This window comes from Salarias fasciatus, chromosome 16 (genome assembly GCF_902148845.1).
Source record: "Salarias fasciatus chromosome 16, fSalaFa1.1, whole genome shotgun sequence".
Taxonomy (NCBI): Eukaryota; Metazoa; Chordata; class Actinopteri; order Blenniiformes; family Blenniidae; genus Salarias; species Salarias fasciatus.
The window spans coordinates 19,973,172-19,999,341 of NC_043760.1; the positions used below are offsets into that span (position 1 = coordinate 19,973,172).

The 26,170-nt window shown below is 41.5% G+C and overlaps 1 protein-coding gene across 1 annotated transcript in view; it reads left to right on the top strand.

The window, feature by feature from the left end:
* erbb4b (erb-b2 receptor tyrosine kinase 4b) overlaps positions 1 to 26,170 on the top strand; it is a 288,218-nt gene that overhangs the window by 196,308 nt on the left and 65,740 nt on the right. Inside the window, exons 7-14 of the mRNA XM_030112004.1 lie at positions 407 to 548; positions 3,430 to 3,543; positions 3,682 to 3,808; positions 4,293 to 4,366; positions 10,053 to 10,143; positions 12,502 to 12,701; positions 17,628 to 17,760; positions 24,274 to 24,367. Of these exons, the coding sequence (XP_029967864.1) occupies positions 407 to 548; positions 3,430 to 3,543; positions 3,682 to 3,808; positions 4,293 to 4,366; positions 10,053 to 10,143; positions 12,502 to 12,701; positions 17,628 to 17,760; positions 24,274 to 24,367 (975 nt within the window). The remainder of the gene's footprint in view (positions 1 to 406; positions 549 to 3,429; positions 3,544 to 3,681; positions 3,809 to 4,292; positions 4,367 to 10,052; positions 10,144 to 12,501; positions 12,702 to 17,627; positions 17,761 to 24,273; positions 24,368 to 26,170) is intronic.

Below are 26,170 nucleotides of genomic sequence, written 5' to 3' on the forward strand. Positions count from 1 at the left end.
ATTGTCTCTCATCAAATTTGCATCAGGGATATGATTGGATCTTCTCTAGCCACAACATTAAGACCACTGAAATGTAAAACGAGTGAAAGTGTTTTATGGCAGCTGTCACTGAGAGGAGTTCAGGCTGATTTGTGTGGTCTGGTGAAAAGGAAAAGCCAAATGCTGCAGTATCTGATGATGGATCAGAAGGAAATGTGTTAGTTATTACATATATGCAGCAAACTTTGAGAAAAAAGCAACATTAGGGAGGTGGTGTTTTGGGATTTTTTTTCGGTCTTGATTTTGTCTCTTGTGTTTCCAGGAACACATCAGTTCTGCTGCCCATTTACACATGCTCACCCGCTTCTCCAAAAAGTAAAACCTCCCTGAGCCCGTGTCGTAGTTCACTTTGTCCCTGTGTTTGCAGGCCTGCACCAACTTCAATGACAGTGGAGCATGTGTGACCCAGTGCCCTCAGCCATTTGTCTACAACCCGACCAGCTTCCAGCTGGAGCACAACCCCAGGGCCAAGTACACCTACGGAGCCTTCTGTGTCAAAAAGTGTCCACGTAAGTCGTACTCACCTTAGTACACACACACACACACACACACACACACACACACACACACACACACACACACACACACACACACACACACACACGCTTTGCAAATCTACTTTGCAATCCATGATATGCGCACAATCACCTGCATCTCGATTTGCATATAATATGTGGACACGCTTGTGTTATTCAATAACAATTGGACTGTTAGTTGGTTGTAGCTGTTATATGAAGCATGGTTTAAAAAGCAGTTCCCAGGAATTTCTAGTGATTTCTATAATATACTGCACACCTGAACATTTTTTGTTGACATTGCATTATGATATATAAATACTCAAAGCTTTCTTGTGCATGCTGAAGACTGCCTCCCACGGTTATGCACACAAACAGTACGTTTGTGGAAGGTCTGCAAACAGCTGCAGGTGAAGGTGTGCAAGATCTCTCATTTGCATTAGTGTGGCAGATAAATGCAAAGGCTTCTTTGTGTTTTGCCTTCATATACAAATCAACAGTATGCATGGAACAAGAGCAGCAATTACATATTGAGGGAATTTGAATTGCATTTTGCTCTCTAGGACTCTCAGAATTCTGGGAGATCATTTTTCAAGACGAGCACCGCTAATATAAAACAGCTTGTTATATGCTCTCCCGAGATAACCTGTGTAGAGCCAGCCTGAGTTTCTGACACTTTGCAAAGTGAGGATAGCTTCAAAAGCTGTTTAAAGGTTAGGAGATGGTGTCATGGTTGGGAATTAAGCAGGTTAGGTTGCGGTTTGACATTTAGTTAAGGTCACGGTGAAAGGAATGCAGCATGTTAGAAATCTTGAAGAACAAATGTATCTGAGCGTGCTTGTCTTTTAAAGACGGCGTTTAATTTGCATGATCACTCAGTGTGAAGTAGACAGGTGACATATATTTAAATATCCTGTGCCAGTAAGGCCACATATTCACTGGAAGGAAATCTGAAATCCATTTATGTTACAGGAAATGTATCATTTTACATTTCTTCACATTAACCACTGAGAAAACACAGTGTAAAGCTGTGACTCCTCATCTTCATTTTACCTTGTGAGAAATGACCACTGATCTACATAAATTAGGGTTTAACTATCATAAAGGATTTCAATAAGCCAGAGCTGCCAAAATAACTTCAAAGGGGGTTGAAGTGCTTCTTCACATCTGTGGATCTTTTTCTCAGGAACAGAAAATGTTGTTTCATCCAAAAGATACTGGGACTTTTTGGAAGTCAGTGGTGACAGAGGAGGCAGATATTGAACGTGTCTTTCAAAGCTCTTTGATGGATGTTTCACTAGAATAAGATGTGGTGACTCTCTGGTATAACTATCCACTTGTGTCTCCATCTATTTGGCCAGAAACATCTTCAGCTTGACAGCTTAATATTTTTTTTAAGCAGCTCAAGTCACAGCTCATAAAAATCTCTGCATGGATTATTTCCACATTAATTAAAATAAAAAGTGATCTGATCTTGTGCTTCGTATTGTCACTTTTATAACAAACTATTCTCATCTTGTTGAATGGAAACCTAAGCATTTTATCCACACTGGATAAAAATTCAAGTGACAGTAAAACCCTCATCAGGTCCGTAGGTAGAATCCCTCAGTAAAACCACGGGCATTCTCTGCAGTGAGCCATGAAACCGTGGACAAGAGCAACCCTGCTGGGTTCAAGATGTCAGGGTTAAGGAGATCACAAGCCAAACAAGCAGCAAGCAGTTCATTCACATCATATTTATGTTGCAACACGCCAACACTTCTTGAAAGGGCTGACTTGAAAAGTCGCCTTCCTTGAAGTTGCGGCAAGGTGTTTTCAAAGTAAGTAGATAAGTAAACAGAGAATTTGTTTAGCATCCACCGTGTCACCTCTCTATTTTTTCGCACCATTGGTACTCCCTGCTGTACGACTCAAGTGTGTGCAAACTATGTAGCAAACTGTTTGACTCAATGCTTATTTCAGAGATCCTGCTCTAATCACAGCATCAATGAGAAAGACCAATCAGGAGGGTGGAGTGTAGAAAGGAATTACTCAAATTCCTTAAATTACCATTCATTGATAGTGGAAAATAAATGTTCCTCCCCGTTTTTCCTGGTTTTCTTGCTGGAAGTTGTTATGTGGCGTCTTTGTTGTCCCACTTTCATTGTAATGTACTAACTGAGCGATTAATTGTTATCCTTCCACATTTTCATTAAATTTCACATTTTCCTGTAATTATATAGTCTTTACAATGACCTTTGACCTTCTCGAAGCTGCTACCAGTTACGAATATGACCCCTTCATCCTCCAGTGTGGGTTGGATCATCAGAAAACAGTGGATTAAAATGCACAGAGTGAAAATTGGACAGAACTCTAGAAATCATCTGGGACAGTAAATACTAAAAGGTCAATATAAATCATTTAAATATGGGTTTTTGTTTTTTTATTTTTTTTTTTCAAAACCACACAATGCTTAAACATTTACTCACACTGAAACAATTGAAAAACTTAAACTCTTGGACACAAGTTGGTAGAAAGAGTTCAACTGCTGACCGAGTGGACCAGCTGAACCCGGCGTGTTGCTTTAGCTGACAATCCCCCCTCTCCCATGTTTCCCTCTCATGTAGGACAGGAACACCTTTAAAACAGTGAGTGATGCATAACAGGAATAGATGCTTTGTAATACATGTAATACTTGTTTGATCTGCTGATTCAGTTCGTGTGCAGTCACAGAACATTGTTCGAGAAAGCAACAAAGTGACTTTCAGCCATATTTTCAATGTGATTTCCTGCACTTTGCTGCCATTTGCTGTTCTGTGCAGTCCTGTGTGACAAATTGCAGCTTCCTGTAGTTGACATTTGCAATGAATTGTTTTTTTGTTTTTTGTTTTTTCAGATAACTTTGTGGTGGACCATAGCTCCTGTGTGAGGGCATGCCCCAGTAACAAGATGGAGGTGGAGGAGAACCGCATTAAGATGTGTATCCCTTGTACTGATATCTGCCCGAAAGGTAAACCGTGGAAATGATTGGTTGTCATTTTTTTCTGATTAACTACAAATATTATGGATCTCTTAACTTGTTCTTATATTAATGAATTTTCCATTAATAATGAATTTGTTGAAACAAATTCACTGCATTTCTGTCCAGCATGCGATGGAATTGGTACAGCCAGCCTACAGGCAGCTCAGACCGTGGATTCCAGCAACATAGACAAGTTTGTCAACTGCACCAAAATCAATGGAAACCTGGTGTTCCTCATCACTGGAATCAAAGGGTGAGAGTTGAAAACATTTAACATTCATCCATCCATCTTTTATCAGGCTTTGTCAAACCTCAGGTTGCTGACTGACCCCTAATGTGTATTTATTTGAAACTATTCACACAACATTTTATCTTTATGGTCAGTTGATTACTCATCCATTCACATAAAAGCTTATTTGTCTAGAGAATCGCACGAGTGCACTTAAGTGTATTGTCAGAAACGGCTCCAAAGAAAGCTGCAGTGGGAGTGTGTGTCACCGTCAAATGGAAGCTGAACATGTTCTTATTATTTCTGGATGAACTGACTGTACGGTATGTTTGCATGTATTTCAGTGTGTCTCCCAAGAGGAGACGGTCCATGTGAGCAACACATGCTTTATCAATTTGCTGTGGCATCCTGAAGGAGCTTGTTTAACGTTACAGTGTGAATGCGCAGCCCCCAAATATGCTTTGATTCAAGTGAATGTGTCATTCTGATCTCCCCCCATCATTCACAGGGACGTCTATCATAACATTGAAGCTCTGGACCCAGAAAAGCTGAACGTATTTCGCACGGTTCGAGAGATCACAGGTGAGCAACACACACCTCAGAACACAATCAACACACATATATATGGACAAACTTTACTCTTTTCTTCAGCTTTTTTTTTTTTTTTTTTTTTGCCTTATATGCGGTTTCATGCGGAAGTGTGTGTCTGTGTGTGTGTATTTGCTCAAGTCGACTTCACCTCCTTCCCTTGAGACTGTCCACAGCAAGGACAGACATTGCAGCATAAGATGAATATCGTATGAGTCTTTCAATCTCCTCCTCCTCTCTGCCGCCTCTCCCTCTGGGAGTCTCTTGCCTTGAGTCCCACAGTCCCAGCTCTCCCTTCACGCACCATGAAGAAAAGATCCCGAACATGTGGTGCGCATCGTTAATCCTCCAGCTCCCCCACGCTACCAGCACTTTTAAGCTGCGTGTGTGCTGTCATCTCTCCTGCTCGACATTTGACAACGTGACAATGCCGTCTGAAAGAAACCTCCTCCCTCTGATAACCACTTCCCCCACTCATAAATTGAAGAAAATATCGCTGTTTAGATATAGTTTTATCATGAGTCTTAGTTGAAAATGCAGTTTTCTCTCTGTTTTCACCGAAAATCACTTTGGTGGCAAGTTTGGTAACAAGCAAGTCAACAGCATCTCTAGAATACACTTTAAGATTTTACACTCTCCGTCCTATAATAGATAGCAACCAAAAGCATTATAATTGATGTTAATGACTCTTTAAATGTATTATAAGGAGGTGATAAATGTGCACAATTAGGTGTCGGGATAAATGTAGTAGTGCGGTGGCGGGTTTTTTTTTTTCTTCCCACTTGCTCATTATGCAGCTCGTACAGCTCGGCCACATCTGTCTGCATTATCTGAGTGTGATTCAAAGCACCGCGCTCGGCTAAGAAAAGATCCCGGTCTGAACCAGAATTTTAATGCTGCCTAATAGCAATTGACCACAAGAATAAGAAGCAGATCATTTCCCTTGACGATGAAGTTGGGAGTCCAGCAATAAAATGAGGGAAACACAACGAGCCGTATCCGTCTCAGGTCAAATGGTTTCTGCTTACAGGAAATCTCAAGGTGCGAGACGCTGATTTGTTTGTTATATTTACTTGAGAGAAATGCCCGATTTTTTTTGCCTTGTTCGTGTAGTCTTCATTTGCAGCTGGTGAAAACCTAAATGCACAATAAGAATGAAAATGCTACATAAATTTGATGAAATCTGGGGTTTTCGGCTTTCCTTCTCTCTCGGTTTGCCGTGGCAGTTGGAGAGCAGGTGATGGGGCATAAACCAGTGGCCATGTCGCCCGACACGTGTGTCAGCTCGGCTTGTCATCTCTCTGAGCTGTCAGGAGAACGTGACTCCTGACAGAGGCAGCCAGCCCGCCTCGGTGACCTTAAAGTCACAACCGGCGTTGCTCTCGCTTTCAAATGAGCTGTGGAGGCAGACAGTTCTCATCTCACCGGCACACACATCCCTCATCCTCTCACTCTTTTCCGTCTCACTGCCTTTCACTGTCTCCTGCTTCTCTCTCTCTTTTTTTCCCCCTTCAAGATCTTCAAAGATCTTTTAAGCAGTCTGAGAGTGGGCGATCAACAATCTCCATTTAGCACAAATAGGTTCGTCAGTGTTTTAATTCAGGACGTAATCACCACAGCTCATGCGAACTGGTAACCTTTGCTTGTGAGCGTGTGTCCGTCTCTGTTAAGTGGTTCCACAGTGTAATTCACTGTGGGATCTGGTGTACTGCTTCTGTGGCTCTTAGCAGAGCAGGGATGACTGCTGAATGATCTTTTCACTCCACTTTTCCTGCACAAATTGCTCATTTGCAGGTGAAAAGAAGGCGAAAGCACTATACCATAGCACAAAGTCGGTCTCTCTCCCTAAGATGGATTCATCTGAACATACTGTAACACGGAGACTCTAGTTTCCAAGCCATAAATTGCCGCTTTTATTCCAGCTCTGAAATAGCAAATATGCCCTGCTGCCACCCCAGTGTGTGATGATCTAAGATGTCAGGCCAGCTGACCCAGAGATGTGACGTCCATTACATGAGCGCCGCTATCCTTCAGCACCTCGTCTCTGCCAGCTCTACCGTCTGCGCTAGCAGGAAAAAGAATAAGCAAGAAATAAAATACATTTATTTGATTTACTTTCAAACTGCTGTTTTTGTTTCCTTGTGGGTTTTTTTTTTTGTCATATATCTTTTTTCCCCTTGTTCAATACAAAATAAATATACACCATTCTGTGATTCACACCCGAGCCATTTTTGTTTGTCAAAAACACATTTTATGAGATGTCTGCCTTCTTGTCATGTAAACAAATACTTGTTGAGACTGTTATTGCTATTGTTGATATATCATAGAACGTTTCACATACTGATCAAGGCCAATGCAGGCTAACACAATGTCATACACACACCTTTCGCCACATACAGTCTATTTCAAGACACCAATTGACCTCATGGGTTTCTGGCCTAGAGTTGGAAACCGGGGTAGATATTCTTGCTCGAGTTCCTTTCACCCATATAGTTTTGTAGGTGCTGTTATTATAATGTTTCATTAAGGGTTTTTTTTTTTTTTTTTTTGCTGGTTAACAGCTTGAGGATGCTTCCAGTAGTTTTTTTTTTTTTACTTTTTGCTTTAAAGTGGTTCCACGGTGTACTTTTCAGTTTTGTGTTGCTGTAGCAACTAATTCCACCAGAGCACCCACCCACACTTCAGTGCACACAAACCTGTTTTACTGTTTTGCATGCTGAATTTTCTTCTTCTTCTTCTTTAATTGTTGAAACTATTTTGTTCTTGCAGGTAATGTTTTTTTTTTCTTTTTTAAGGAGAACTGTTGGATTTCTTGCAGTGTTCCCACTGTGTCACATACAGGCGCCCTCTTCAGTTTAACGCCCCACAGTTAAAATAACCCAGGGGTCAATCATTACGGCCTCCCTGCCCCTCTTTGCGCTTTATACACACTGTTTCAGTGTGGTTTAGCAGCTCGCAGAAGCCCCCACTTTTCACCACACTTATCAGCACTATGCTCTTTTACTGGGCTCATGCTGGGCTTCATTTTTTTTCCCCCACGTATCACCTCCACCTGTGCGACAGCATTAACAGACTGGGTGACAGCTCTACACTGCACACAGTTATAGCTTTTATATCCGAGGACAGACGTGTGGCTCAGGGAGGAATTTCAGAAATCTGTCCAAACATCTTGGCCCACAACTGCTGCTTTATTTCGGTTAAGTATCGTGCACATCACCTGTGGCCACACGGTGAACCAGCTCAAGAGTTTTAAATGATTTTTTTTCGCCCCCACCTGATATATTTTTCAGCGCTTTAGGCTGTGCATAGAATTGGTTACATTCATCAAAAAGGGAGTCATCACAGCCATCAACACAAACCTTTGGTTTTACAGCTTATTGTGGCCTACATTCCCCTGCATCTCAGGCCTCCAGTGTTATCAGAAACACCGTGGATTCCCCTCCACATATATACAATTTCGCTCTCCCCGAGGGCAGCTTTGTTTGCTGATCAGAACCCTGCATCACTGGTTCTCAGCTGCAGATGGTTCCCTTTGTCATCCATGGCCTCTGGTTGGCAGGTACTGAGATGGGTTTCATAACGTCTTCGGCACAATTGCCCGTCCGCCCCGTCGTCGCCGCTGTCGAGGACGATGCTACAGCCCGAGCGTTCAAAGCAATCCTGTACAGCTGCAGTGGCTCCCTCTGGCCAGACTCTGACCCATTTTCTCGCTACCTTGGTGAAAGTACTGAAGTAGTGGTTCTTTTTACAGGGAGTCAATTTCATAGATATCAGTTCGATAGAGCAGGAGCGGGCGAGGAGCCGTTTGCCCCCATCTGGAGTCCTGATGGCGCTACAAAGACTGACACTGGGAATTTTATTGAGTTTACAAATCCTACTCTGACTGGTTGGTAGTCGTGTTTTTGCTTGTGTTGGTTGACTTTATTTTGCCTAGTTGCGTTCACAATAACATTTGAGGATGAGCATTAAACCAGAAATCCTATCACCATAATGCTTCATTATCTTATTTGCTGATCTCTTGCCCGGTATCTGTGCCTATAGATCTTGCGATAGGTGTGCCTCATGTGCTGTTAGCTCAAACGGCACATTAGCGCGAGCGAGTGTGCGGGAAGCTGTCGGCGGTTATCTTGATTAGAGAGCACTCCCACCTCTCTGAAGTGGCACTATGGCGGAGCTGTGAGGTGTCTCAGCGCTGCATGTTTTGTCATTAAGACAATTAGTGTCGGCGAGCGCAGCCCTAATGATTCCATAGCACCGCCGCCTGCGGGCTGAGAGACCCTCACAGCGTCATAAAGCGCACACCACGAACAACAAGATGCACAAATGCCAAAGGTGCAATTACATTTTATAAACAAGCATTTTTCCTGCAGTACTGTGTATGTGAGGCTCCATACGCTTTCCTAATATAATGTACCGTAACCCCCTGTATGTTGCAATGCCTTAGCATGGTGTGTTTGTTCATTTTCATCTTATTGGCAGCCATTAATTATCCTTAGTAGGAATTAAGAATGTTTTTCTTTTTTTTCTCCCACCCACCTGTTTGTTTGCAGCAGTTGCCCACCTGCATGAAAAATATTGTGAAAAAATATTCAAACTCTGCCCTTGTTCTCTTGGTTCATTTGCATGACCCATGATACACCTTTTTTTTCTTTTTTTTTAAGCAGTTGCCTAACTTCTTGTTGTTTTATGGTTTTCTCTTTGGACTTTCCTAATAAGCATATATTCAGACCTTGCCACTGCTCAGCTGGGACTGATATAATACACAGAATGATGCCCACAAACTGATAAAGGTGCTGCTGAAGGTTATTGCCGTCTTGTCTGTGGGCCAAGAGAGGTCTTCCTCCTCTGCAGCTCCGCTTACCTTTCACCACCATTCCTCCTGCTCCGAGTAAACAAATTATGCATCCTCTGGGAGGAAATCACACAGTTTAATATAATGGAGTCAGATACTGTTCATTGATTGGAGACTGCACAGCAATGCCCATCACACCCACAAGGTTTTTATCACTACCACCTTCTTTTCTTTTTTCTTCAGTCAATTTTTCTTCAGGAAATGCAACAGCAGCTTCTGGCCTTGGTTTTTGTGTTTTTGTTTTGTTTTGTTTTTGTTTTTTTCATGTCCTGAAGAAATTGAATGTTTTCTCATTTATTGAATTCATCACATTTGTCTAGACTTCTACCTTTTTCCTTCCCTCTCCTCTTCCTTCCTCTATGGATTTTATGGCCTCATCCAATTGTTGTTTTTCCTCTGGTGCTGGCTTGGGGATTGCACTCCCCTACTGTTCCTCTACTGAATATTTCATACTCCTGAATCCATTATTAAAAATCCTAAATGAGCCATAGACGTCTCCTCAGCTTTTCATTTAATCCTCTAAATGATTCAGCAGTGGAGAGACCGATAAAGGAAATGCAAAGATATTGATATGTCCGACTTCACTCTTGTCATCACCGACAGCAGGCTCCTCTGAGGAGCTCTTCATTTATTTCTGGTTTGGGAGTCTTCAGATGACACTCAGGTGTTGCGGTTACTGTGGCGCTGGAATGTTCCCGACACAGATGCCATGTCTCCACTTTCTCTTTATTCCCTGCCACTGTGTGAAATGGGCTGTGTGATGGACAGGTGATTCCAGTGTGTCAGTGACTCATTATAACCTGTGTGTGTGTCTGTGTCCCCATTTAGGCTACCTTAACATCCAGTCTTGGCCTGACAACATGACAGACCTGAGTGTTTTCTCCAACCTGGCAACTATTGGTGGAAGAGCTTTGTACAGGTACCTGACAAGCAAATAACTTCACATGTTTTACCGTTGAGAGCACAATGCGCAGTATTTGTTTGTTTGTTTGTATCAATACTGTTTAGCTTAATGCTACAATTTATATTTTTTTAATTAATATCATCAATCTGATCTGATTCTACATAAATGGTAAATAAAGGGTATTTTTTCTTTGCACTTTTCATGGCAATATAAGAGAAATATAAGGCTCAACTGCTATTCTTTGTCACCAATCAACACTGACTTCAATGCGACACAGAGCTGATTTTTTGTGTGTCTTTTTTTAATTTCCATTAACTTGTTGCAGTTAGTCTTGAAGAAAGAGGAAGGATTCATGTTCCCAAATATGTTGACATAGTAATACTAAAGGTTAATATTTAAACTCTATATCCTGGAGCAAGATCAGTTAAAACATTTCAATGTGTGTAAACATTTTTTACAGCTAAGACTAACAGCCATTTTGACATGCTTTAGGAATATATTGGTAGTATGTAACAATAATGCTACTTTTTTTCTTTTTTTTAATTATTTCTTTGTATTACCAGACTAACATAATACTGCGCAGCCAATCCTAGACTGGACAGAATAGATTCCCTTTTAATTGTTCTGATGTATATTTAAATATTATTTTGTGTAAATTTGGGCTTTTTGGTTTGTTATGCTTTTATGAGTAATTGCTGCGCATTCAAATTTTGCCAAGTACATTTGTTGCCAAAGCACTCTGTGCTTCAAACAGGCTTCTGCCATGGTTTTGTTTTGACATTTAAGTCGACAGCTGAGTCGTTTTAACCCGGCCGATACAACGTAATTATTTATCATTTAGATTTCAGTATGTTCTCCCCCCCCCCCCCCCTAAAAAGTGCTCAAAAAATGTGTAGTGGCATTTGGATGGAAACAAAGCGAATATCTGCTCGGCAGACTGTTCGACGCGCTGTTATCGGTGTGTGTGCGCGCGTGTGCACAGCTGCATGGTCAATAACTGTGTGTGAAAGTGTGTGTGTTTGTGCTGTGCACCTGCCTGCAGATGGAAACAGCAGGCCGCAGTACAAATTACAGGCTGCCACCCACCCCTGCCCCCGTACTTGATCCTGCGTGCTCCCTGTCTGTCTGATGGCTCCGGCACGCCTCTGGCCTCCTGTCATTTTTTTTTTTTTTAACAGTGAAAGAGAAGCACACGAGTGAAGTTGCTTTGAAGAGCAAAAAGGGAAAGATGATCTTTGCATAATATTATTTTTGAGAGCCATTAAAGTATCCAACATGTTATCCATTTTACAACAAGGCCTTGAAAACATTGATAAATCAGATGGTGAACGAATGACATCTACCTGAATATGAAGGATATTTTAAGGCGATGACACTTTATTTTAAACGGTTGAGACATGTTTACCACAGTATACCGTCTTCTTGTAACAGTAAGAATCCGACAGAAGACGAGGCCAGCTTTTGGAGTTTTGGGTGAAGCATTTATGCTCCATTTTGTCTGCGGCCGCTGCTGAGGAGTCCTTGGTGTTCTCCGCTCGAGTGGATTATTTTTGATGTGCTGAATGCTTTCTGTGGGTGAAAGGTCTCCACTGAAGACGGGCCAGTTCAGCAGCTCGACTCTTCCACTGTGAGAACATGCTGCTGCGCTGGATGCCGCGTTCGGTCCAGCATTGTTTTGTTAAAATATGCAAGGCGTAAGGGGGAGATTCTTGCTATGACGAGAAGATTTTACTAAGCAAATAAAATATCCGTAGTGCCAATAAATTCATCTTATTTCTTTCATTTATACATAATTCACAAGTCAAGGAAGTATATCTGAGTTGACTTGCATATTTTAAGCAGCCTCTTTCCTTTGTGTAAGTTGCCTTTATAAAGACTGAAATACAAAGAAATAAACCGTCAGACTGCGTCTGTTGCTATGTTACTGTGCTGAATTACTTAAATCTGCCATTTTCATATGCAAATATGCTGCATTAGTGTTTTGAATTCAGTTAAAATGTTAAGTGCTGAACAAGACTTGTGGGAAGTGTGTGTGTTTAAGAGGTTCCCCTCGATGCAGACGACTCATCATCCATTTGGTCTAAAGTGCCCACATTAAGGTTATTTATTTTGACCATAACAACATGTGTTTTTTTGGCATTACCCATTTTGTCCAAGTTTGAAAGGATTATCATTATTATTACTGTGCATTTATTTATTTATTTTACAAAGAAAAGTACCTGAGTGGCATCAAAACTTGTGAAGTGAATTCACCTTCCCGTCCTTCCTGTCCTTTCCCTTTCTGTCTCCCTCTTGCCCCTGTTCCACTCCACCTCTCTCCTCCGCCCGCCCGGCCCTTCCTTCCTCCCACCTCCACCCATTCCTCCCTCTCAGCGGGATCTCCCTGCTGGTTTTAAAGCAGCAGGGCATCTCATCGCTGCAGTTCCAGTCCCTGAGAGAGATCAGCGCCGGGAACGTCCACATCACAGAGAACAGCCAGCTCTGCTACTACAACACCGTCAACTGGACCCGGCTGTTCCGTGCTGCCAACCAGAACTTTCTGGTCCGCGACAACCGGAGTCCGCAGGAATGCTGTGAGTTCATAAGTCGTATGAAATATAAAGCAGCTCATGATCAACCTCATGTTAGAATGCAGGATAAGAGATCTGTGATACTAACAATCCAATTCTAGCTGTTTCACCTAACAAAACAAACTGATATTGATTTTTAAAAAAGTCAGGTTGCGAGTCCAGGGAGGAAAAACATGCAGTCAATATCCAACCGTCATTGACCAGCTGAGAGAACATGCACCAAGATACGCCCACGCCTGCTGAACATTTACTTGGGAATGGCTGTTTAACTCGTAATTTATCTAACCAAGTAGGGTGACGAAGATCAGCCATATTGAGCTTTCACACAAAGGCTTTTCCCTTTTTTGAGTTTGTAAATTCCTCGCAGGTCTTTCAACGATAAATGTGTGTTATCATTCCAGCATCGCACCTCCACACGCTCACAGCTACGACTAATTTAGACTCTGTTCAACATTTGTTTGGGTTAAAGGGGAGTTTTCCGTTCTCGGGTCCCATAAGTCGTATTTATCTGTAAGCTCAGAGGACTTCATCTTCCAAAGCTTCAACAATACATCAACTCAGCCTGAAAGCAGCTCACGCTATGAAATGGCTTCGGCTTCGACTTCAGATGAGTGGCTCTTCTAAAGGAGCTCCTTTTTTTTCTTATTTCCTTTCTTAACATCGCCGTGTCTCAGAATGAGGGAGACACTTGTTTCTGACCTGATGTGAAAATGATGGCCCGCACTAATAATTCAAAAGATTCTCTAGCTTTTAATTATCAGTCTTGTTATTTTCATTGAATTATAGTGGTAGTTTTATTGTTCTCTGTAAACAGAACGATTTTCGTTGCTCTGGAAAAACAGGTGGTGCTGAACATGCAAATTCAAAATACACTTGAAACACTCTTGACCTGTCTGATACTGTTATGCCACAGTCGATGAGGATTATTATCTCTGTAAATTCTGAAAGCAACACTGACTCCACAATTCAATAAATGATCCAACCGGAGCGTTCAGAGAGTTCACCGTTTGACCAAATGAAATCCAGCAAATACCTCATTTGACGGAATAAAGACTGAAAGATTTCTAAAAATGGAAGAGCTTTTTATTATATCACTGCCACAAGTGTTAAGACATTATTCATTTATGTATAATGTTCATTAATGAGACTGTATTTGCATTATTGAGTTGGCCCCTTTTCACTGTTCATGCACTGCTTTTCCTTGGGCAGTTCCTTAGTGCTGAATGAACACACACACACACACACACACACACACACACACACACACACACTGCAGACACTTTGAAGATGTTGGGTGAGTTACAAAAGTCACATCCTTGACATGGTTCTGCTCGTGTGCACCAGAGTGTGTGTGTGTGCACGTGTGTGCGTCTGAGCTTGACTGAGCCGAGCAGGCGGTGTAAAAAGGGCAGGCATCACACCGTCACAGGGCAGCGGAGACAGAGGAGACAGTCAGTGCGTCTGCCCATATCTCTGTGCGAATATCTCTGCAGCTGCAGTGATATGGAAACGTCCCTCCTGTCCTCAGATCAAATGTGCTGATGTAGATTGATTGTGCGAGCAGAAAATCCAATGTTCACGTACGTTCTGCTCTTAATTGATGCATTTCTGGTCTGATACATCCGACCCGGCCCGTCGCCAGCAGTCAAACAATCGATCACATATTTTAAGTGTGGGGACATCATGGGTCTGTTCATGTAACTTGATTTTGGTCTGAGAATTAGCTTATATGCAACGTCACATTTAGGAAGCTAATGTTTTGTTGATTGAAGGTGCTGCAAAAAACACAATTGAGATCATTCTGTGGTATTTGGCATGAATTTAAGTTTGCAACATTATTTGTTCCATAGTAAATCAGACATTGTCCGAAAGTTTTCAGTTTATCATTTTACAGAATTAATTCTAGAATGAAGACAGTGAAGACAATCAGCTGCCACTCCATCAGGCAAAGAATTAACAGAAGAGAGTTCTAGAGCCAGGAATTGGCGGCCCTGCGATCCTGTGAGAATCACTGAATTAAATGATTTGTCAAAAGAGACACGTTAATTTGTCTGTTACTGGCTTGTAATAAGTTTTAGTAACTGTTGAACATGCACCAATTTTTATTTATTTATTTATTTATTTGTCCACCAATAAATCACAAAAGCACTGCAAATAGCCTCTTTGGGTGAGGCTGTAGGCTTATGATCAAATCAAATTATTTCAATCTCTACCCACCTGCTTGCCTGTAATACTCATCAATAATGACTGGAAACTCCCATCAACATATTACAGAAGAGCAAGTTGTCTGTAAAACATTGCTACAGACGAAGCAAAAGTGCAAACTAAATTTCAGGTTCAACCTTTTTCTCCAGCAGCTTGCACTGTTTAGACTCAGTTAGGAAAGGCAGGATGAAGCAAAAGGTCAAACATCAGTCAGGCTTTTGAAGGGCAACAAGAGGTAAATGGACTGTAGAACCGTTGGATCTGTTTTGCGCTTGTAAGTTTGAAGCATTTATTTTAATTATCAATCTATTTTTTGCTTGTGGATGAGCTTTGGTAAATCTTAGATGTATTCTGATGAGATGTAATGACGACAACGCTTTTCATTCAGAGCATTCCTTTATTCAAACCTTTGTCCAGATAGATTTTGCTAGAGCTTGCGTGGCTTTGGAGGGAGGCATGATGGGATAGGGCGGGACGTTTGTGGGCAGATTACCTATCAGAAAGTCAAAGAGCTTTCACCTGCAAAGCAGTTCGTGTGATCCTCATGTTCTGCTAGACATAAGTTTTATAAAGGAAGCCCTTTTCCAACACAGTGGGATTCGAACCAGCAGCCGTCCAGTCACAAGCTCTAACCTCTCAGCCTCCGCTGCCAAGAAATATATCAATATTTTTTTGATGCTTTGTTTTGTTTTTCCCGATTCTACATATTTATCCTCTCCAGTATGTTGCAGAGAGAAAGGGATCATTGCCCCAGCTGCCCCTCTTTCCTCTGTAGCCTTTTCAATGGCTGCCCTGCTTTGCTTTCAATGCTGCCATTGATGAGAGGGATGCAGAAAACTGAGGCAACTCTCTCCTCTGCTTTCTTGCAGCCACCACTGTTCCACAGGTCTCAGAGTTTCTTTCTATTCTCATCTTCTCGCTTCATGTCCGTCATCACAGCCTGTTTTCCCTTCAGCCCTTGGGAACTAAACAGGCACCTGTCACAGTTTTTGTCTCGCTACTTGATCAGAAACCGCTGTCTGTTTGATCTTCTTGTATAAATTAAAAGCCATGCCATCCTTTCCCGTTGCTCCATTGCCTCTCTTACCTCCTGACCACTTTACCTCTGGTGCTGGGAGCTCAATAGCGACGCTGTGTCTCCCATGAAAGACAACGCTTTCACTGTCTGCCTTCAAAAGGAGCACTTGATTTCTCATCGTTCATGTATCTGCATCTCTCTGTCTGAATTATTAAGCATTCTGAGCATAGCTCAGGTTATCACTGAGGCATCGCCCCTGGCTTACACATGACCAGGATGCCGAAAAACAGCGGGAGCCCTTTCATTGCCAAGTTCACAGCTGAACAAGAAGAAAGAGAGGAGGAGAGAAAGAATCTGCCGACAGGAGGGAATATCATGGCAGACGCAGATCGGATGATAAAAGTTTCCCATGTATTTGTAGTACTGTCACCGTGTTGCTTCCACACTCTCATTTTATCACTGTAATGGCCTCAAATACAGCAACTTTCTGTTGAGCCCTGTTCTGGAGGGGAAGACAAAAGGGAAAGAGATAAGAGATCCAGGCCATTACAGAGCAGATGTAATGGCCTGATCATTTGATACAATGTGAAAAACCGTGAGGCAGAAATTGAGAGGACAGAATACTGATTTTCCTTTTCAGAACTGAATGCATTGCTAAGTAAATCACACCTACTCCTCCTGCACTTGTTTCTTTGCAAATCAGAGGTTGCTTTTATTGCGGCTGTACACGATCACCAACCAACAATTATGGTTTTTTTACTATTCATGTGCATCTGGGGATGTATGTTTTGTAAGCCACTATACCTTTATCAAAGCCTATAGAAAATATTTAGCGCTAATGGTCGCTTCCAACAGGAACTGAAAAGGGAAAAAGCTGAAGGTATACATTTCACAACTAACGCCGATGACGAATGCAAGGGTTCTATGCTGGGTTTGTGTTTCATGTTTTTGTGAGTCTAAGCTATATCAACAAGTCTGCGTGGCATCTGCAGGTGCATTGTGGGCCTCACTGGTGATTTGTCATTGTTTGTTCAGCGTTTCTTATAATGAAGCGGCGTCTTCATTTCCAAATGCAAAAAAGAGTCACATAACACAGTGCCGCACACACACTCAGCCGAGACAGCAGCACACACACTAAAGCACCAGGCCAGTCCTCATTTGAACTGAGTTAATAAATGTAATGTCGGGGGGGGGGGGGGGGGGGGGGGGGGGGGTTGGGGTTTGATGGGAGTATTTTGTGGGAGACGAACCAGCTCATCTTTAAGTCATTCCGCTACGCTATTTTGTCTGCATTTCCTTGTTCCTGAAGAAAAAAAAAGTAGCGTAATCCTTCAGTATTAAGTTTTAGACACACACCTTTTCCTCTGTTTTGCTGCAATTAGCCTGCTATTGTTTAGGAAAGTTGTCCTGACAAAAACAGGGCTTTTTATAGGTCACCACAAATGAACAGCTGCACTGTGGAGGTGGAGAATTTTCATGCAAAAAACTAAGCCCTCACAAATTGCATGTGCCTCAGTACATCTAGCCCTGTGTCTCATTGTACTGCAAGTAATGAGATTAGTTTGGCTAATTTTATAACCAGCTAATTTAGGGGAATTTAGAGTTTATTCCGTGTCAGCACTGAGTCATCAAAGCAGAGCTGCATCCACACAAATAAAATCCTCTGCTCTTATGTCTTTCTCTCTCTGTGTGCATGTATTGAGCAGCTAAGGAGCGCATGGTGTGCGACGCGCTGTGTTCAGACGCTGGGTGTTGGGGTCCTGGCCCAGACCAGTGCATGTCCTGCCGATACTTCAGCCGTGGGCGAACCTGTGTGGATACCTGCAACCTGTACGAAGGGTGAGTTATGCATATGCATGTACACATCCACTCATCAATGCACTATTGATTCAGCAAAGAGAAAATAAAGTAGCAGTAGCAGATATTTTAATGTTGTTTGGTCTGGGGCTTGGTGTCATTCCTGCTAAAAGTTTGGTGATACAGCAGATTGAAGAGAACTATTTTTATGCCCTGCAACTTCCATTAGACAACAGATAAATAGTGAAGGAATATTATGTCTTCACATAAAAATCTTAACTAATAAGAGCATCATGACAGAAAGAAATATGCAAGAAAAATCTTTAATGCAGGTTCCATTGCGCTTTTAAATATTGAGCACACAATGAAAACAACTAAGTTTGTCGTCTCAAAGGTGCATCAGGTAGCAAATGACAGAAAAAAAGGAATCAATAGAAAAGAACAAGTCTCTGTTGTAGGTGCACAGTTCCCATCATCCCATCAGTGTTGGAGAAATGAAGATATACAGGAAGCAGCATTTTACAGCTTTTCTGTTTTCTCTCGAATTTTTCAAATCGTTTTCTTCTCTCTGTCGGATAAACCCCCAAAGCAAATCTGCGAGGCGCCAATAGACACACAAGTACAGAGGGTACTTTCACGTATGTCCTTTGGGCATGTATGCTTTTTTCAAAGCAGATCAGTCACCACTGATCCTGTTCTTGTTCACTAAAACCTTGCCTTCACGTTGATTATAATAATTTTGCTGATTCTCGTGATTATTTAATAATTGTTAGGACTGTTAGGATGTCACAAACAAAATTATATCAAATATGGAGGGGAGATCACATTCATAAACTGGAACAGAAACAGATTTGTCCGGTTCTAAAACTTCTCCCTGCAAACACGAGTTCCAGTCAAACTCTTTTAGACTTATCTTCCCCCTTGTATCAGGAGGATTTAATTTTAAAGATTGATAGGTTCCCTGCCGCTTCACGAGAGCAACATCCTGTATGGCCAATGACAAACCCATGAAGATAGACTGTTGCAGCAAGAAGAAATCTCCATGGTAACCGACAAGGGTCCTCTGAGGGAGTGGACAGGGCTTAGGTAAACTGCACAATACTTCAACTCACCTAGAAACTAACACAGTAAAAGAAAATATTGCTCTCGTGGTGGTAAGGGCTCACACAAGTTATTTTAGCTGCAGAAACACAATTAGACTTCCAGTCCTGTACTTTGTTTGAATCCCTTTCAGAAGGCAAGAAAAAAAAGTCTGAATAACAGTCTTTTTTTTTTTTTTGACTTTCCAAACCTTGTCGAGTTCTTTCAAATTGAAAGTGAAGGGAAGTATTGTAGATCTCAACAATAGATTACCCGTGCTAGCACTGAAGGTTGAGAGTTTAATGATGATTCATGGTCCAGAGACACACTCCTTGAGCAGACTGTATGGCCAAACAAAGATTTATGCAAAGTTCTCACATTTCTTTATTTTTTTTTTAGAAAAAAATGATTGCATTGATCACAACAATCATCAAACAGAATGGAAATTTATGAATTCAAGTTTTTGCATTTTAAAGGAAATCACCGTCATTATGCATCGACATCTTCAAAAAAGATCCCACTTAAAAATCACCCTCGATGAAAAGTGATTGAAAGTTTAGTAAATTAGGTTTGAGTGGTCGGTTTAAGTAGAAGGATTTCCTCTTAAGTCAACGACGTTTATTAACAAAAAAGTGGGTTTGAAGAGCTACTGCATCACCTTTTCATAAAAAGAGTTTTGATAAACAGCCTAAGGCTCTTATTTTTCAAGTTGAGCAGTATTTTTCTGTGTTTATTGAGAATGATATTAGGAGCCAGGGGGTGAAAGAAAGAACCTAAGAAGAGGTGTAGACTCCTCAGTCGAGAGGCACCCCTGCAGAGCATCATGACAGCAGGGGGGCCTTTGACGTTAACAAGCAAAGGTGACAGGAACCACTCCCCCAGAGTGTTTTTGTAATTTCATTTAATTTGTTTCTCCGTCAAAGATTAGTTGAAAAGATTTATTTTTTTTTCCTTTAGTTGAAGACATGTTCACAGATTTTTGGTGGGTGTGTTGGTGAGGAATGAGGAAGACCAGAAGCTAGGGCAGGGGGGCTAGGCGTGTCACTGCGTGTCACAGTCACTGCTTGCGCACGGGGCCACGCCCTGCCTACCTGTCCACCTGCACGTCAGCACCACCGCCACCTTCAGCGACACTGCTACACCTGCAACGCACCGTCTGCCACATCAGAGATTCAGTAACCGCAGCCCTCGAATGTCACCATTTGATCGTTCCGACAGTGTGTTTCATAAGCAGTGGTTGCGCAAATTACTGAAAAACGTAAGTCTGTTTTAGTCAATAGCTAATTTTAAAAGGGAATCTGCTGTTATCTGCAATTTCATTAATTCCATCATGAACCAAAGTTTGTTTTACATCTCAGTTCATTCTTCACTACAACCGTCTGAATGACTTGGTTTATTGTCTGAATCTACAGCCGATCTCACAATGCTTCCACCCATCACTCATAAATCTCCCCAAGACACTCAAACTCCTCCTCCTAGTCCAGGGTTTTTGGTCAAGCATATAAGCATAAACTTCCTTGGTATGCTAAAAAATTTAGATGCCCTGATAATAAGGAACTGCTCTTGAGTTGCCTCTTTTTGAAAATAGCGCCCGTTTTCTTTGCATGTCGTTTTTTGACTCCCCCGACAACTTCCAACAGGAAAATTCAGAAAGTTCTGAAGTCTTCAGCACTGCCTCCTATGAGAGAGGCATGTCCCCCAGGGTTCAGGAGCTCCACAATGTTCCCTTCACACCCTGATGATATCCTCATTCAAAGTCAAAAGATATCTTGCTGAGCACAGCTTGCACAAGACTCCTTCGACCCCCCCTGAGCTGCCAGATGGTGTCCCGGAACCTGTTTGAGGCTAACTGAAAGTCACTCTCCATGACCTCCCTGATGTCCACTCCTGCTAAAATTGTGACCTTTTATAGCTTGCTGATACCTGTCTGTTGCGTCAGGAGTCAGTGGAGCCGATCAGGCCATAAAGAGACCCAAGGAACTCTGGTGCCAAATATACTAGGCGCATTTTCATGTCTGAACGTGGCATTTGTTTTGGACAATCGATTCCCTTCCTGGTTCCCCATCCAATACCAACATGAGCATTATATATTCACCTTCCAAGATTGAGTCTATTAGTGGGGCCAATTCTATCTCTCCCTGTTCTCTCTAATTGCATGGTCAATTGCATGGCTCCTTCATGATTGGCGTTGTAGTTTGTGAGCACTCATAGTCCTCCCGTATAGCTAGTTTGGGCTATAACCGAGACACCAAGCTCTCACCAGCAAATCCCACCCCGTGGGCTTGGTCCAGGTCATGCATGGTCACCTTTATACTCCAGGGTACACAATATTATGTTTCTCTTTCATGGAGAGTCTTCAGATGTTTTTGTCAGGATGTCCTACAAAGACCATTTTTCTCGAGGGTGCATAGCTCCGGCGGACACTACATCACACAAGTTTTTCAGCCACAAAAAGGCAACAATAAGTCTCTGAATCAGTTTATTTTTGCTGTATTATTATGTTTAGCTATGATTTTTTAATGCCTTCTCTGTGCTGCTTTCCACATAATATGCATCCTTTTAAGATGTCAACTGATGCTGTCGCTGTCATGTTGTATGAACTCATGGAAACGTCAGGATTTGTAACTCAGTACAGAATTTCATGATAGTAATTGATAACACAATTTTAATGTCAAAAGCAATGGCATTGGAGTAATGTCAATTGACAATGCATTATCCACAACACTGTTGGTGTCACCTGTTTTAGTCTAATATGGATCTTTCAATTCTACTCATTTGTAAGCAAGGCAGCAGGTTTCTATCCCTGGACTGGCAAAAGGTTTACATGTGGAAAGTGAGAGTCACAGTCTGTCCCCGTCCTCATTAACACTACTGTGAGCTCATAAAAGCCGCCCTGCTCTCTGGTCTCTGTGCTGCAACAGCTCAGGGTGTTTGTAGTTTAGGTTAAATATGGCCAGGGTGGGTCAGAGAAATATTCTCCCTAAGGGGATCAATGAAAAAGTTAAAAGTTAAATGAAACTGAGGTGAATCTACTCTGCCCAACACTTCTATTGTCAACATTTTGAAGTGAAGCTTTAAAAATTGATATATGTTGAATGACTTTGCTGAGTGTCAGTTCATCTTTATCATCAGTGGCTTGTGAATGTGATGTGAATCTGAAATCACAAACTGTATTTAATGATTATATATTGGAATATTAACCTTTGTAAAAGAAATGTACTTCTGGAAAACCTTGGAATAATAGCAAGTCACGACTGCAAATTATTTAATGTCTATGAAAATATTAGCAAAGTCAAAAGAAACTGAAGAATGCCGTTCAAGTCCCTGTTGTTTGTTTGAATAGATAGGTACAGCCATTCTGAAGTAATATCACTATTTTTTTTCCCCTCCACGGTGAATATGTTACTTTGTCTTCATTCTTTAACAAACAGAACATTCAGGAAAGCAGAACATAATGCGGTCACCTATAAGTCCTTAGCGGCAGCGATATCTTCTTGCGACGCTGCGGTCTCTATTATTTCGACCAGTACACACACCCAGACAAAAGCTCACCCTACTTTGCCTCCTGGAAGGTTTTATGAAGGCCAGATGAAGCATAATTAATACTAATTTGATTTAGTTCCCACTGGGACAGCAGCATTTACTCTTTGTGCCGAGAACATTCTGTCTGTCCTCACTTACCAATATGGACCCAAAATTCATTCTCCTTTTTGCTGTAGTGACAAAGGCAAGTTGCCAGCCCAGTCTCGGTGTGGTCAAATTTAATGACTTCTTGAGGCCACACTGTTGCTCCAGTCTTATAATGGGATTGTAGGAATTGAATAACAAGGCACTTAATTTAATTGATTTTTTTTGAAAACGTTGCACCTCTTGCAGGTACTGCACCTTTCAACTGCATCAACCTCCTGAGTGATGGTATCACTGTTTCAGTTAGCTAATGAGATACAAGCCACTTGAGATACAAGTGGGTGTCTTTTTGCATGTTTATTTGGGGGTTAACTGTTGATTTTGCATACTTTATTTGCAATGTTCATACCTACAGGCTTTAAGTCATCCGCTACTGTTCATCATTTCTCCACTTTTGCCGATGACGTACTTGAAAGAGTCTGAAATCGCCAACTTGAAAGGATCATTTGCTCACTTAAAAACTCTTGGAAAAAAATATAGGGTGGCACTGGGGTATTTCAGATTTTGCAGAAGATTAACATGCCATTGCCAGTTATTTTTTATTTTGTATCATGACAACAACAAAAAAGAAGTGTTTTGAGAATGTGATTATCTCGATATCGGACCCCAGAATTGAAACCATGCTTGCCTTATATACAGTCAGTAAAGGACAGATTCACATCTTCCCCAAATTTCAAGTCACAAATGATTGTGCCCTGCATGTTTTGGGATTGGTGGAGGAAGTCGGATACCTAAAGCACATTGAAAAAATGAAAACTCCAACAAGCTATTGGCAAGTCGGTTCAACGGAGGAATATTTTTTGCCTGTAAAGCGATGTGATGAACCACTGTGGCAGTGTGCTTCTCATCAGTCCCGATGCACAATTTCATATCTACAGTACATAAAGGTTAGAAAACAGAAACAGCTCTAAAGAATGGAAAACAGGTTTGAAAATGCAAAATAAAGAATTAAAATTGCAGTTTGAATATTGTCGTGACTCTTACCATTGCAGTAAAAAAATGTTTGTCTTCAGAAGAGATTAGGGAAATATACCTATTTAAAAAACAAACAATTGGATATACTGAATGACTGTTATTTTGGATGTTAATGCTGATGCAGTTTCTTGTGAACGACCCAAACTGCACAGACAAGCGCAAAAAACAGGAGAATCCCTCAAAAAGCTGTTAACTCGTTAATTTTATGGGCAGAGCTGTTTGCTTTTATGGCTGCATTGTTACTACGAGCAGCAAAGCACATGAAATAAAACATTATTTCAGAACCAAACCTTAAATCATTGAAAATAAGTTAATATTAGAAAAAATGGAATTGCTCATATTGTGCAGTAAAACTAAATTATTTTAGCATCTTTTTGGGATGATTTTGCCAAAATACGAGATCAAATCTTCACGAGACTCACTATTTTCTACAAGGACACATTATTTTGCTCGAAAATAATCTTCTTCATACATCATTGCTTTTGGAAATCACAAATCTACATTAAGTAAAATTTCTAAAAAATTTTGATTAAATGAAAGAGTGATAACTGTCGCCTTGTTGTTCCCCTTTTGAGCTTATTCCACACCTACAACCACAGCAAGAAGGCCTATTTCTGTAAAAAGACTATTCTCAGTGAAGCTTTAACGCGTTTTTTTTTTTTTTTTTTTTTTTTTCTGCAATAGCTATATAACACTGACCACTCTTGTTCGAGGTGACAAATGCTTTTCTGCCGGTGTCTCACTCCTGTTCTCCCTTTCTGTTCCTCACCCATTGCACCCTCTCTCCCTCTCCATTCCCATCATCTCTCCCAGGGACATTCGAGAGTATGCCAATGGCTCAGTGTGTGTGGAGTGTGACGCCCAGTGCGAGCGAGCCGACGATGAGTCTTTGACCTGCCACGGCCCGGTAAGCTCAATCCAAAGACTGTAATATTGAGGCAGACTAAAGCGTTCATTTCCCATATTTCCTCTTAATATAGATAGAGAACAGAGCCATTTGAAGACTTATTCTTTGTTTCTGTCTGCTCAATAGGGAGGCATTCCTTGTCACACAGATAGTAATGCATGAAACCTTTCATCCTTTTATCTTTTTTACCTGCTTTATCAGAACTAAGGTCATGGGGCATGAAGACTATCTGAGCTAACATTGAGTAAGATCAACATATACATCTTCACAGGTGTACAAGAGTGCTAAAGGTTGCTAGCCGGTCAAACCTTATACATATAGAATCCAATCTTTCTGACTTTTATTTCCATCATCTTTCTTTCAAATGCAAAAATAACATGAATTCTAAGGTGATAGTGTCCCGACAGCAGCGTAGTTTCGTCCAGCTCAGTGTATCTGGGTGAAAAACATGACAAACATTTTGGATGTAATAATGAACGTCACAATTTTAAAGAAAAAGAAATCCTTTTAACCTTGCTAGGAAATGACAGCGGAGTGCAAACAGCATAAAGAAACACAGGTTTTCCACATCACTGTTTTATGCATGCCTATTCTGCTCAGTCAGATCAGCAGTATTCAGAGACATTGTTCTCTGTAGTAATTTCTAGGATCACTGACTCTCTTCCTAAGTAATGTCTGCAGATGCAGAGCTCTGAGTCTTCACTAAGACCTACAGCCTTGCTGTAAATGACCTGAAAGGATACAGCGCTTTTTTTCAGAAGAATGTTCGAAAAGATTTAAGCCTCTGGAAGTTGACATCACTTATTCGCTGCTTGAAAGTGTCAAACAGCACGGTTTTCTTGGTTGGCATCTGACCGTATCTCGCTGCAGGTGTCTTCCTCTTTCATAAAGGATCGAGATTCCTTCAAATATTTCCAGACGTTCGGTGCAATTGTTTCCAATCGTTCCCACAATGCGCAGTGACTCCTTCTGCTTTGTTGGCACAGTCGATGGCAAGTTTAAACAGCCAGCCCCCACCAAGAGGCCCATTCTCATGGAGGACTTTGCAAAGAGGGGAATCTGACAGAGTGTAAAATAAAATCTTTGCCTGAGGAATTCAGTTGGCACCTTGCACAAGCACAAAATCCACTGACTGAGAAAACCAACGAACAACTCCAGGCTCAGTGCTGCAGTCAGGACCTAAGGATTAAAGCCTCTCGGTGAAAATGACTTCAGGGTCTGGATTCATTCAGGTTTGAATGATTATTGAATGATTAATTGTTATTGAGTCCCTCCAGAATTATCAATTAATCAAATAGTAAACACATGCGCAAGGCAGAAGTACCTGTTGGTTTGTCTACCAGCCACACAAAACAAGAAATGAGAAGCCAGAAGTGATCAATCTTTAGATCAATCCGTTATGCAGCAGTCACATTAACCAGATATCTGAAAATGTCTTTGACAGGTCTGTGAAAATAGAGAACGTCTGAAAATATAAAACCAGCAAATAAGCAATATCATATCAATTAGCCCCTCAGATTCTCTCTATTTGCTGAATGCCAGAACTTGTCAAATCCTGTGAAAGTCAGCGATTTTGGCAGAAAGTTAAACATTGTGCTAATCACGGAAACCAGTCGTCACCCGATGTGATCTGCCTTTGTCCTCCTCTGCCTCGGAGCAGACACCGCCTGCAATAAAGTTAATCAGTCTCGAGGCCCCCCGTCAGACATTGATCGCTCCAGAACCGGTCACGCTAAAATACTCAAACCCCATAATCTGATGCAGAGGTCTGTACAGCTCCACCTTCAAAACTCAAACCTCGCT